Source organism: Ranitomeya variabilis, chromosome 6 (assembly GCF_051348905.1).
Source record: "Ranitomeya variabilis isolate aRanVar5 chromosome 6, aRanVar5.hap1, whole genome shotgun sequence".
In the NCBI taxonomy this organism is placed as follows: Eukaryota; Metazoa; Chordata; class Amphibia; order Anura; family Dendrobatidae; genus Ranitomeya; species Ranitomeya variabilis.
The window spans coordinates 41,166,005-41,180,711 of NC_135237.1; the positions used below are offsets into that span (position 1 = coordinate 41,166,005).

At 40.1% G+C, this 14,707-nt stretch overlaps 1 protein-coding gene across 1 annotated transcript in view; it reads left to right on the top strand.

The window, feature by feature from the left end:
• Positions 1-14,031, top strand: part of SLC39A12 (solute carrier family 39 member 12) — a 56,963-nt gene extending 42,932 nt beyond the window's left edge. Inside the window, exons 8-12 of the mRNA XM_077271818.1 lie at positions 1,089-1,196; positions 2,253-2,331; positions 4,038-4,196; positions 8,231-8,418; positions 13,243-14,031. Coding sequence (XP_077127933.1) covers positions 1,089-1,196; positions 2,253-2,331; positions 4,038-4,196; positions 8,231-8,418; positions 13,243-13,371 — 663 coding nt within the window. The 3' untranslated portion in view covers positions 13,372-14,031. The remainder of the gene's footprint in view (positions 1-1,088; positions 1,197-2,252; positions 2,332-4,037; positions 4,197-8,230; positions 8,419-13,242) is intronic.
• Positions 14,032-14,707: the final 676 nt, after the last annotated feature.

Below are 14,707 nucleotides of genomic sequence, written 5' to 3' on the forward strand. Positions count from 1 at the left end.
GATTCTAGAACTAAACATTACTACACAGTGAAATTCCTGTACTCCGGATTTATCCTGAACCAACACATTCTCAACTGTAAAGCAACCCAGGTTATCCTACAGCAAAGAAAAAAACACAGAATAGATTCAGCAGCAGACTTAAAAGGAAATTGTCATCAGAAAACAACCTATTGTTGTAATCATTTTTTTCTTTTCATATGTATTTTCTTTAATCACTAATGTTTTGGGTTTTTTTTTTCATATGGTGATTTTTCTTAAAAAAAAAATAAAAAAATGCTGATGCTGGCAAAATCATCCGACAGTCTAATGTGTAGGGGGTTCTCCCAACTCTGCTCTTGCAAATGTTGTTGGGTTAGAAAATTATCCCGTCTATTGAATTTTAATTGCCAATTCTGAGTCTTGGAGTGGCTCTTTCACAGAGGACACAGGAACGCTTGGTCAAACCGAGCATTGATGTATATGGGGGGTGGGCAGAGATCTGCTTGCCGGATGGTTGTTTGCCTGACAGCTACCTTATATGTATGGAGGCCTTTACACATGTTGTGGTACCTATGGGGGTTTAAATCAGCCAGTATCAGCACACTATGCAGCTACTATGGGTTCCTAAGTTCATGGACATGGTGTCCTCCCACTTCCTCTGACATCTGCCTTATATACATATAGTAGAATTTGGAAGGGATGGCATACAGTTGACTCCTGTGGCAAGACCACTCCATACCCAGCAGATGCTGCAATCGAAGCTATCTCTAATTGCAACAGCATAACCACTGTGGTTGTTGTGGTGAACAACGACCATGGCATCTACATGGTCAAGAGGGATCCACTATTTTTACTATTGCCTCAATGTCATGTGTTTACAAGAACCTGATTGGGATTACATTAGGGGGCCCAATATGAACCCTTGGTATAGGATCCCATGATTTTATGTATGCCCTTAGTTTTAATGTTTTAGATCTTAAATACACAAAACGTTATTTTTTTCTGGTTACTGGAATTGGTGTAGTGAGTTTTTTTTTCCTCCATTGAACACATTCTTTGAGCTAGCATAATTTCACAATTTTCTAATCATATTCCAATATTTTATGCAGGGATTATCACTAGTGAATGGTCACCTAACACATTCCCACGACCTCCCACTGGAATCCCATTTGAATGACCAGTCAAGGAAAGCCAAATCAACATCTACTATTCAGCTCGTAAGTCTTGAGATGTGAAGGAGCTACACAATCTTGGTGTCTATAAGGGACAGTGATTGTTTTAATGTATATTATATTGTAAATTTAATAGCATATCTACAGGATTGCACAATGCGGGTCTGATTTAATGTACAATGGAATTCAGAAAGTAGCTCCTCAGAACCTGTCCAAACAACAAATATGTCATTAATATATTTCAACCAGCAGACAAATGTGCATCCAATATGAAGATGTATAGATGAAATTATATTCTACGGCGACCATGTAGATATTAGCATAAGTTGGTGTGACATTAGAGCCCATGGCGGTACCATGGCACTGTAAATAAAAATTATCTTCAAATAAAAAATAATTATTGTACAGTCCAAATTTCAAAAGAACAAAATAAATTGGAATTTATTGGGCACCCATCCAGAGCCAGACAAGACATCCTCTTTTTGGCATACTTGCAACCACTACTTATGTATCAATTTATTTGTGTTGAGTTGCTGCCCTAAACTTACTATTAATCAGTAATCTTTAACAATCTAAAATTGGTCTTCTAATTGGACCTTTAAGGTAAAAACAAATTTGCAATAATTCTTCTGAGATAGGCGCTACTGCTATGATTTTTAGATTTAGTAGAGTGTGATTTTTGTCATTTTGGAACTTTCCATGAGTTGGATAGACATTATACATAAGAAGAAATCATAAAAATTGATATGAAATGTAATGTCATTATTTTGTTTTCCATTTTAATAGTTTTGCTTTAATCATATTGTTAGCATGTCATGTTTTACTTCAAATTGCATTGATGGATTAAAACATTACATAATAAAGCATGACATGGAGAAACAAAATGCGAAATGCAATGCAATGTTCACATGTATTGAATGGGTCTTTTAAAAATCCTAATTATATCTATGTACTATGGTGCCCATAGTAAAATAATGAAGTTTAAAAAAATTGCATAAACACTTGCTATATGGTAGATGTGCATTTTACAACTTTTTTTGTGGTCTTTTAATTAATATTTAATTTATATTACGGTTCAACTTCTCACTATTATTTTTATAGAGGAGTCCAGAAGACTGTGAACCTTCAGAAGGGGTGATAGCAGATGTTACTCCAGTGAATCTCAGAGTTAGAAAGAAACGTAAGTACACTGGAGATAGAAATATTAAATCTAAGTAAAGAAAAAGAAACATTAACCAATTATAATTGCCTCACAAGTCTTGTTAAAGCGTCGACATTGATTTTTAGGGTAGTTACTATAGATGAATGAATCTTTCAAAATTCTAATTTGTCAGATTTCCCAAATTTCCCCATGTAGTTCAATCATGGTTTGTCAATTTGTGATGATTTGAAAGTATCCCAAAGGCTCTAATTGCTGTGAAAAAAGTGTATGACACTATTTTCTTTTCCTCAAACACTAATCCTCACTGTTGTGCAGTCACACACTATTTGTACCTTTGCTTCAGTGTTTTAGCTCCCTATCTCTATTTCTGATCAGTAGCGTCCTCCCACTATCCAGATTCGCCATAAGACAGCTGCTGCATTTCCTGCTTCTGCTTTAACACTGGCTATGATAGTCTTCCTTTCTTGGCTGTGCTATACTATGTGATGTGAAAGGTCATGTGATCCTTTTCAGGCAGATGTAATGTTCTTCAAGGTGTAAAATGTTACGGCTATTTTAGACGATTCGTGCTAAGTAAATTACAATTGAGTCACACATACGCAATTTAGACAAAAGATCATTATGAGGGACTAACAAGGTTGTAAATTAGTGCCAAATAGTTTGGTCAGGTAAAAATGAGTCAATGTTTGGATTGCCAAAGGATCACATATGAAAACGATAGAGGAAGACAACATATAAAATTCAGGAGAACACCAATGTGAGCCAGAAGTAACACTGAGAGGCAAAACTGTAATAAAGGGTCATTGTACTTGACATAAAAATAATTAAAAATAATTACTTTAGAAGTTAGCACCTATCCATCTGATAGGCGATAACTTGCTGATCAGTGGGAAGTCAACTTGCAGGAACCCCCATCAATCACGAGAACTGAGATTTGAAATGCCCATCTGAATGAACCGGTGGTTGGACTTGACCACCGCTCCATTCATTCTCTATGAGGCTGCCAGTGGTAGCCAAATACAGCTCTCCGCTTCTTCTGCTATTCTATTGGAGAATGCATGGAGCTTTGGTGCACATGCCCTTCCACTTGTCCATTCAGATGGGGCACTGTAGAGCCTGTTCTCCTCATGTGTGGGGGTACCAGAGATCGGACCCCCAACTAATCAGCAACGTATCCCCAATCCTATGGATAGGTGACAACTTCTAAAGAAAGGAATAACTCCTTAAAGACAGTGATAAAAATGAGAAAATAAAGGGGATGTCGAGGGGATGCAAATATTTTTAAAGAGCTTAGACTGGTGTAAAATAAGAAATGAATGCAAAATTCCAAGCACAGAGCCTCGCGGAGCTGTGTCACTGCTTACCTGCTCCCTGGTAGTCACTGATACAACCAATCACTGGCTGCAGTGATGACTTTCCTCAGCCATTGATTGCAGACAAGGAATTTCCAGGCATTTCGGGTTTATCGAGAACTAGGTTGGGTAGAAACCTGTAGAGAGTGGATAAGCCTCGAAATGGGAGCTGTGGAAAATCGATAATGGTTATTAACAGTTTTTTTTATACCAGTCTGAGGTCTTTTAAGAATAGTTCTTATCTGCCGGTCAATCCGTTTGAAATCAGTATAAAGATTACATATATTGACTATGTGAAACAATTAAGTAATATACATAAATATGATGACAAAAATGATCTTTTATACTTTTTTTTCTTTTTTTCTATTTTAGATAAAGGAATAACCTTGTTAGCAATAATGATCTTGGTTGGAGACAGTCTGCATAACTTTGCTGATGGCATGGTTATAGGATCTGCATTTTCATCGTCAACCGAAACAGGCGTGGCGACAACTATTGCAATTCTGTGTCACGAAATCCCCCATGAAATGGGTATGTACTTCAAGTCACTGATATTTATGTTATATTACAAAGATATGATTGTAAGAAATAGAGTAGTGTATCATGCCGAGGGAGTACACTAGTAAACCACAGGACACACTCAAGAAGATTTACTAAAACTGCCTAATATTTACACAGAGTAAACTTAGACAAGACAGTATTAAGTGGCCCCTGCTGATTAATAGATTTTGCATATTTTTCCTTTTTTACAGCTCCTATTATTGGCTTGCTTTGAGTCAAAAAATGTTGTAAAAATTTTGACACAGTGTTCCACCTTACCTCTCTCCCACTAAGAAAAGAAAAGCCCATGCGATCCTTACAATACAGCCTACTGTATATACTAATTGGGCATTATTCTTCCAAAATGAATAGCAATTCTTAAAGCAAACACCACTTCATACATGATAAAAAATAGTTTGCTTTACTAATGTACACGTGCAAAGAGGCAATAATATAATAGAAGCATACAGAGATAAAAATGGAATGTGCTCATACTGATATAGGTAAGATAACTATCACCACATATGATGTACCGTAATAGAAAAATAAATGCTCAGCTTGTCATTTCCAAAATCTCCAAAGGTTGCTGGAGTGTTCTCTAATTTTGTACACTTCATGAATATAGTCATTGCATACATAAATTTAGGCGGTTCATGCATAATATGAAATAGCCGATTCATAGCTATATAATAAGTAAAAAGCACTCCGTGTCCAGCCTGCTGAATCATCAACAGTTGATCTGACAAAACATTGCATTGCATTCGGACCAAGGGGCTGTGCACATAGAATCATAGAATGATAGAAAGTTTGAGTTGGAAGGGGCCTCAAGGTTCATCATTTCCAACCCCCTGCTCAATGCAGAATTCACTAAACCATCTCAGACAGATGTCTGTCCAGCCTCTGTTTGAAGACTTCCATTGAAGAAGAACTCACCATCTGTCTGTTGTGGCAGCCTGTTCCATTCATTGATCGTCATCACTGTCAAAAAGTTTTTTCTAATATCTAATCTGTCTCTTCTCCCTTCCAGTTTCATTCCATTGTTTCTCGTGTTTCCATGTGCAAATGAGAGCAGGGATGATCCTTCTACACTGTGACAGCCCTTCAGATATTTGTAGACAGCTATTAAGTCTCCTTTTAGGCTAGGTGCACACGTTCAGGAATTCATGCAGAAAATTCCTGTGAAAATCCGGACATTTCTGCCAGATTTCCGCAAGAAATCCGCATGCATTTTTGCGCGTTTTTTTCCGGACATTTCCCAATGCATTAGACAGTGGGAAATCCTCGAAAAAAACCTCAAAATTAATGAACATGTTCATTATTTTTCCGCAATGCGTTTTTGGTGCGGAAAAATGCACATCATGTGCACAAAACTTGCGGATTCCATTATAAATGATGGGATGCTTAATGTATGCAGATTATTTGCGGTTTTATAGCGTTTTTATAGCGCAAAAAGGCTAAAAAAACGCAAATAATCTGCAACGTGTGCACATAGCCTAAGCCTTCTTTTAAAGCTGAACATTCCCAGATCCTTTAATCGTTCCTCGTAGGACATACTTTGCAATACGCTTACCATTCTTGTAGATCTTCTCTGAACTTGCTCCAGTTTTTCAATGTCCTTTTACAATGTGGTGTCCAGAACTGGACACAGTAATCCAGATGAGGCCTGACCAAGGAGGAGTAGAGGGGGATGATTACTTCACGTGATCTAGACTCTATGCTTCCCTTAATACATCCTAGAACTGCGATTGCTTTTTTTGCTGCTGCATCACACTGTTGACTCGCGTGCAGTCTGTGATATATTAGTATACCCAAGTCTTTTTCACACGTGCTGTTGCTCAGTTCTTTTTGTTTTTCTTGCCCATATGTAGAATCTTGCATTTCTCCCTGTTAAATACCATTCTATTAGTCACTGCCCATTGTTCAAGCTTATCTAGATCCTTCTGAATCCTTTCTCTGTCTTCTCTAGTGTTAAGGTACCTTCACACTAAACAACTTTCCAACGAGAACGACAACGATCCGTGACGTTGCAGCGTCCTGGATAGCGATCTCGTTGTGTTTGACACGCAGCAGCGATCTGGATCCCGCTGTGATATCGCTGGTCGGAGCTAGAAGAACTTTATTTGGTTGTCAGACCGGCATGTATCATCGTGTTTGACAGCAAAAGCAACGATGCCAGCAATGTTTCTTCATGGAGCGAACTGGAGCGAACAACCAGCGAGAACGATAAGTACGTCACTGGATCGCTCCTGCATCGTTCTGCTGTTGCCGGTGTCTGACGTCTCCTAGTGACCTAAACAGCGACGCTGCAGCGATCGGCTCGTTGTCTATATCGCTGCAGCGTCGCTTAATGTGACGGTACCTTTAGCCATTCCTCCTCGCTTTGCATTGTCTGCAAATTTGATTAGCTTACCTTCAGTTCCTTATCTAGATCATTTATAAAAATGTTGAACAACACTCAGGCCAGCATCATCTCTGACTGCAAGTGTCACCCCTCTGTCTATGATGGATGTTGATGGTCTCTCCTATGTTATCCACGCAGTCATTTAATGGAGTGTTCTTAAGTTTAAAAGTTATCCCTCTATGCGAGATAGCAGATAGCTTTCTGATATCTGGCTGTCAGACCACTGTGGCCCCATTAGTTCAGAGAACCAGGGCTCTGAAGAGCCCCAGCTGATTGAAGCAGTGGTCGATCATTCTCGTTCTTACTGGGGGTGCTGAATATTGCCAAGCGCAGCATTTGGCTGATCTTCGGTACTCCTAATAAAGATGAATGGAGAGGCAGTGGACATTATTGACCTTCACTCCAATGAGCAATTGCTCTTCAGAGCTCCAGTTCTTGGGATCAGCAGTTAGACCGGCAGCAATTAGAAATGTATTCCCTATTCATTGGAAAAGAGATAAGTTTCAAACTTGAGCACACCCATTTAAGTCTGGTGCCTGTGCATGTGTAAGGTGCCCAGAGCGGTAGCCGCCGGCGAGCTGCTGCTTCTCCACACCCCACAAGCAAACAATGTCCCAGTCCATTAGTGTTGTGCTGTGTACCATGTACTGTACTCATTTGCAGGCCGAAAGCCTCCGCTGCATCGACGCCCAGGATCAGCCACACACATATCAGGGATACCCGGTTCATTATAACAAGTTCAACTTTATTGGACAGTTCAAGTACATCAGTCCTTAACACACAGTATCTGGCACACCACCCTCCAGTTTCATCAACACAGTACATTTCAAGCTCTTTCTTGAAACTCAGCTTGGACTATCGCTAAGCTTGATCCACCTGTCAGCTCCAGGGCTTTCTCGGCGGTCATTATAGCACTCCTGAGATCCGTTACATTTCTATCACGCATTTCCCCATCTGACTTCATCTCTGTATGGAAAGGATTAAGGCACACTTCCCAGTGACTAGTTCGGTCCATAGGCCCTGTACGTTACAGGAATGTCCACAGGAAATCTGGTATGACCTTATGCTGTCAGAGTGTTATGTACTCTATGTGCCTCCAGCCCACTGCTCCTTGACCTTCCACTTGTCAAGAGCATCACACTACATCTAACTCACACTGACTAACTAAACAATGAAGTGTTTTCTGTTTTTACTTGACCTCACCCCCTCTCATGCTGGGCTGGTCCCATACATTCAACTGTATCCTATACTATTTCTATTACTGTACACCAATAAGGCCCACTACTGTCTTATCTTTACTAATGTTCCTATCTGTCACTAACTAAGCACTAAAATATGTTCTATACTGTTCCTACTCATGAGCTGAGTGTACCAGGTTACCTTATGCATTACCAATACAGGACCCACACAGCTGAATCAGTAGCTATAATGCTCTATGCATTTTACATTACATTTTACACATTTCACATCATACAATAAAAGGCACTTATACCCAGGTCGATATACACAGTACAATCGTTGTCTTCAGGGGCAGATATACGACAGTCTCTATGCATGGTTTGAAGAGTCATTCATGTTAAAAGACTCCATTTAAGGAAACAAAAACTTTTTTTTTATCTTACAGGAGATTTTGCAGTGTTACTCAATACTGGACTTACAGCAAAAATTGCCTTTTTAATGAACTTTATCAGTGCATTAACAGCCTTCGCAGGTCTCTACATTGGCCTCTCAGTGTCCACGAACCCTGATGTACAGATCTGGATATTCGCTGTCACTGCGGGAATGTTCCTGTATCTATCACTAGTGGAGATGGTGAGTGATTACTACAGTGTTTTATCATTTCATCACCCTCATATACACAGAAAAGTGCTGTCCTGCAGTGGTCCAATCTCTGTGACCCCAGATCCTCACAGTACTAAAATGGAGGGATCACAACTCCATGCAAATGATTGCTTGTCCGCCTTGAGCATCCTTGTGTTTTCAATGAGCAGAAAGGAGTAGGTTACTGCCCCACATCTCCACTAGCTCCTAATCTCCTGTTTAAACAAAAGGATTAGGCATACTCATACCCTGTCCTCTTCCTCGATGCTTCTTCCCATTCCCCAAAGAGTCGAGAAAAGACTAAGCACATGAGATGGTCAGCCTCTGGCTGGAAATCGGTGGCTTTGGATGTCTTGCATGTAATGTGCACAGACGATCATGTTCCTGGTATTCAGTCATCACGATCTGTGTATGCCTCACACAGACTTGTTTTTGGATAACTGTAAGGCCATGTGCACACGTTCAGTATTTTTCGCATTTTTTTCGCGTTTTTTCGCTATAAAAACGTGATAAAAACGTGAAAAAAACGCTAACATATGCCTCCTATTATTTACAGTGTATTCCGCATTTTTTGTGCAAATGTTGCATTTTTTTCCGCGAAAAAATCGCATCGCGGAAAAAAAAGCAACATGTTCATTAAAAATGCGGAATTGTGGGGATTCCACACACCTAGGAATGCATTGATCTGCTTACTACCCGCACGGGGCTGTGCACACCATGCGGGAAGTAAGCAGATTATATGCGGTTGGTACCCAGGGTGGAGGAGAGGAGACTCTCCTCCACGGACTGGGCACCGTATAATTGGTCAAAAAAAAAGAATTAAAATAAAAAATAGTCATATACTCACCTTCGATGGCCCCCGGAGTGTTCCCACCTCTCACCGCTGCATGCTGCCGCTTCGGTTCCTATAGATGGTGTGTGTGAAGGACCTGCGATGACGTCGTTGTCTTGTGATTGGTCGCGAGACCGGTCATGTGACCGCTCACGTGACCGCAACGTCATCGAAGGTCCTGAACCACACCATCTAGGAACGGACGCCGCTGAGGATATCGGCTGTCTGCAGATGGTGAGTATAACCATTTTTTTATTTTTTTTATTATTTTTAAACATTCTATCTTTTACTATAGATGCTGCATAAGCAGCATCTATAGTAAAAAGTTGGTCACACTTGTCAAACACTATGTTTGACAAGTGTGACCAACCTGTCAGTCAGTTTTCCAAGCGATGCTACAGATCGCTTGAAAAACTTTAGCATTCTGCAAGCTAATTACGCTTGCAAAATGCTAAAAAAAACACGAAAAAAACGGGAAAAAAACGCAAAAAAAATAATGCGGATTTCTTGCAGAAAATTTCCGGTTTTCTTCAGGAAATTTCTGCAAGAAATCCTGACGTGTGCACATACCCTTAACCTCAACTTATTTTTGGCTATAGTAAGTTGACTTTGCGCAAAGCCACTAATTGATGGTGTCTTTGCCGCCACCTCCAGTTGCTGACTCGAGTTGGCTGGCATTTAATAAGACAACATAACATGAATGCATCATATAAACTAACGCACAATGTTTCATAATGCGTCTGACACTTCTTGAATCATCCTGATATAAAAACTTCAAAACATCCATCATTAAATGGAAGTGACACGTGAATGGAAAGATTAAACAAAAACCCATCTGGAAAATTTCTTTCTAGTTTAACGTCAGAATTATGATAATCGTCAGATGCATCAACAGCCTTGTGTCATACTGGAACAACATCAGGCTTGTAGCCTTGATACAAGATCATAGTCCTATTATAGTAGTCATTTTATTTCTATCTATCTATCTATCTATCTATCTATCTTTCTACAGTGGCATGGAAAAGTTTGGGCACCCCTGGTTGTCAAAATGACTGTTAATGTGAACAGTTAAGCAAGGTGAAGATGAATTGATCTCTAAAAAGGCTAAAGTTAAGGTTAACATATTTCTTTTGTATATTAGTAAAAAATATATATAATGTCATTTTTTACATTTTAAAAATTACAAAAGGGAAAATGGGTCGATGCAAACGTTTTGGCACCCCGCATGGTTAGTACCTAGTAGCACCACCTTTTGAAAGTATCACACTTTGTAAAACTTTTTGTAGTCAGCCAAGAATCTTTCAATTCTTATTTGAGGGATTTTGATCCATTCTTCCTTGGAAAATTCTCCAGTTCTGTGAGATTCCTGGGTCGTCTTCCATCCTCTGCTATTTTGAGGTCTAGCCACAGATTTTCAATGATGTTCAGATCAGGGGACTGGTAGGGTCATAGTAAAACCTTCAGCTTGCGCCTTTTGAGGTCGTTTATTGTGTATTTTTATGTGTGTTTAGGATCATTATCCATTTGTAGAAGCCATCCTCTTTTCAACTTCAGCTTTTTTACAGATGGTGTTTTGTTTGCACAAGAATTTGTGGAAATTTTATTGAATCTATTCTTCCCTCTACCTGTGAAATGTTCCCCTTGTCATTGGCTGCAACACAACCCCAAAGCATGATTGATCCACCCCCTTGCTTAATGGTTTATGACATGTTCTTTTCCAGAAATGCTACGCCCTTTTAACTCCACACATACCTTTGACCGTTTTGGCAAAAGGGTTCTATTTTAACCTCATCAGTCTACAGGACTTGTTTCCAAAATGCATCAGGCTTGTTTAGATTTTCTTTTACATACTTCTAACGCTGAAGTTTATGGTGAGGACGCAGGAGAGGTTTTTCTGATGACTCTTCCATGAAGGACATATTTCTGTAGGTGTCTCTGAACAATAGAACAATGTACCACAATTACAGGGTCTACTAAATATTTCTGAAGGTATCTTGCTGTCAAGCAGGGGTTTTAATTTGCCTCTCTAGCAATTCTATGAGCAGCTCTCACTGAAATTTTGCTTGCTCTTCCAGAACTTATCTTAACCTCCACTGTTCCTGTTAACTGCCATTTCTTAATTACATTTCGAACTGAGGAAAGGGCTACTTCAAAACGCTTTGCTATCTTTAATAGCCTTCTCCTGCTTTGTGGGCCTCCACCATTTTCATTTTCAGAGTGCTAGGCAGCTGCTTAAAAGAACTCATGAAAGTTGGTCTTGGCACAAGGTTAGAGGAGGCTGGGTTTTTATAAAGCTGGGAAATTTGCATCACCAAATTAGTTAAAACTTATCTGAGCACACAAATCTCCAAGGGTGCCCAAATGTTTGCATCACCCCATTTTCCTTTTTGTCATTTTTAAAATGTAAACTATGGCAATATTTTTTTTTTTACCTAACATGCAAAGGAGATTTTTCATCTTTAACTTTAGGCCTTTTAAAAATAATTTCATCTTCAACTTGCTTAAATGTTTACAATAACAGTAATTTTGATCAACGGTGCTTGTACCTGCCCACACTTTATTCTGTTCGGAGGTGCTGGTCATTCTTTGTTTTTTTGTAGTTTACTGTTGGAGGTGGTGAGTGCTTCCTTATTTAGTTGAGCACTCCTCCTCCTATCAGCCTTATGCCATTTTTAATTACCCATCCTTTAATTTTGTAGGCTTTTAGCCCAGGAGAGGCATGTTTAATAAATATTAGGTTTAGGCCAAGTTCACAGGTTCAGTATTTGGTCAGTATTCTACATCAGTATTTGTAAGCCAAAATTAGGAGAGGAACAACCAGAGGAAAAGTACAATAGAAACATATGCACCACTTCTGTATTTATCACCAACTCCTGGTTTTGGCTTACAAATACTAATGGAAAATACTGACCAAATACTGAATGTGTGAACGTGACCTTAGTGTTCCATCAAAAAAGGTATGCCTTGTCATGGTTGATGGGCTCTCATGAATTGGCCAATTTTTGCAATAAGTACATTCATTTTTATAAGTATATTCTATATAGCATTAATGCAGTTGAAATGTTATACATTATTGTTTGCAGACAGCTCAACACTTACAAAGTGCTGCTGTATTCTCTTGTTTGTATCTATATATATATAGTGGGATGTGTCTCACAGTCCAAATGTACCCTACCAGGGGGGTTGCTGCGGTGGATTACAGGAGCCAAAGTCCCTTCTTCATGAAGTGGTGCGATGCTGAGGGCCTAAGTGTCGGCGGTGAGGTAGAGCGGAGTGCATTGATTTCCTGGAGGCCATGGGCCGCCGGAGGTGGCGCAGCATGAGCAGACTGGGATCTCGGCCTGGCCCACGGCTTCAGGAAGATGGCCGCCAGCGGCGCTGCTTACGCAAATTGAAATCTCGGCTGGGCAAAAATCCCAATCTGTACATGTCCCGCCTCCAGCGGCCCATGTCTTCAGGAAAATGACCACCAGGAAAGCAATGCACTACGCTCTGCCTCACCGCCGACACCAGACTCGCAGCATTGCACCGCTGGAGCACTCACTTCTCCCATCCAAGGCCCGTAGCAAGGAAGAGACCATGGCTCTTGTGACCTCGCTCCACCGCCGCAGCACCCCAGGTAAGATACCTTAAATTCTGACTACAAGACATGCCCCCATCTTATAATTTTTTTTCTATTTTCATAGTAAAAAAATTGGGGTGCGTCTTATAAACCGATGCTTCTTATAAAATCTGCAAAATCTGATATATCAAACTATTGTTTAAGAAAAGCAAGCCTAAAAATGTTTTCATTAAAAAAAGGACTTTATCAGCCCAGCTTGTGAGTCTATTAGCCCAACGTTTGGTGTAGCAACGTTTCAGCTGTGAACAGTCTTTCTCAAGCCTTCTATCTATCTATCTAAAATTATCTATCATCTTCTCAATAGAAACCCCACCTCCATTCTCGATATAATGCTATTAATATCTATCTCATTTTTTTACAGTTACCCGAAATGACTCACATTCAGACGCAGAGACCATGGTTGATGTTTTTCCTGCAAAATCTAGGCCTTCTGCTCGGATGGCTGTGCCTGCTGCTATTAGCAATATATGAGCATAAAATTAAACTATAACATTGATGTTATTTTATTATACTGTATTGCGTTTCTTCCAGACCTTGTAGTAAGATTTTTTGCATATGTGTTAAGAACAATGTCAGACCTATAATATCTATAGGCCGTTTTTTGCCCTTATTGTTTTGTTTAAATAGAAGATACAGAAGATACATGAATTTAAAGGGAACCTGTCACCAGAAAAACCCTATTAACCTGCATATGTTGGGTTAATCTGAAGGATAATAGCATTACCAACCCGCCCGGCGCCAGCACTTAGTCGAACACTGGCCCTGGCTCTCCATTGGGGCCGGCTGTCAGTCAGGGCTGGGGGCGCAGTTACAGCTGCCAATCTGTACTCTCAGAGCGGGACCAAACCCTCGTTGGTGCTGCCACCATGACTGAAAGCGGAGCACTCTTGGGGGAATAAAAGGAATTTTCTCCCTACAGTGTTCAGCTAAGTGCTAGCGCCAGGCAGGTTAGTAAAGCTGTTACCTTGCAGAATAACCCCATATCTGCAGGTTAATAACGTTTTTCTGGTGACAGGTTCCCTTTAATAAGTTATAACATGTTTATATACGTGAACTATCTGGTGTATATATTCTTTACATGGTAATAAATTGTAAGGATCATTCATCTATATAAACCTTCTATTTACAATACAGATATCTATCTGAAGACATATTTTATCTTGCTCTTATTTTGTGTCTTATATCTATCTCTGACTTATGTAGCATCCATTATACATCCTATGTGTGTAGATTTGGTAGACAGATGAATGCCTGCAAATACCGGGCAATATAGTAGGCTCTACAACCTATACACCGGCACATTCGATTGGGATAAGCATTAATGAGTTTGCATCAGGTTAATAAGTTATCCCCTATTGATAGGACAAATATTTAGTACTTAAAGCCCCTCTGGCTGTTATAACCTGCTGCAAACATGATGCATAGCCAATGTCACGACTCCCAGGTATACTGCGGAGGGGAGAGCCATGCACCACAGCAAGGGAGCTGAGCAAAGCGCCGGGAACTAACCAGGTAACAACCAGGACCTGAACCATGTGACAGAGTAGGAGGTGGTTGGGGGGCAGAGCCAGACGCTGGGGTGCAGAGGAAAGATAAACACAGGAGAGTAGTCAAACAAGCTAAGATCTGAACCAGGAGGTCATGACAGGGGATTATCAGAAGTGAAGCCAGAGGTCCGAAATCCAGAAGAACAAACAAACAGAGGAACGCACGGAGAGCAAGGAAAACAATTGCAAACCGGGCACACACTCCAGGGATCAGGCACACAGACTAGAAAGAAAGTATAGCTGACAGCGAATCCTAGTCTGGAGTGAGTATAAATACCC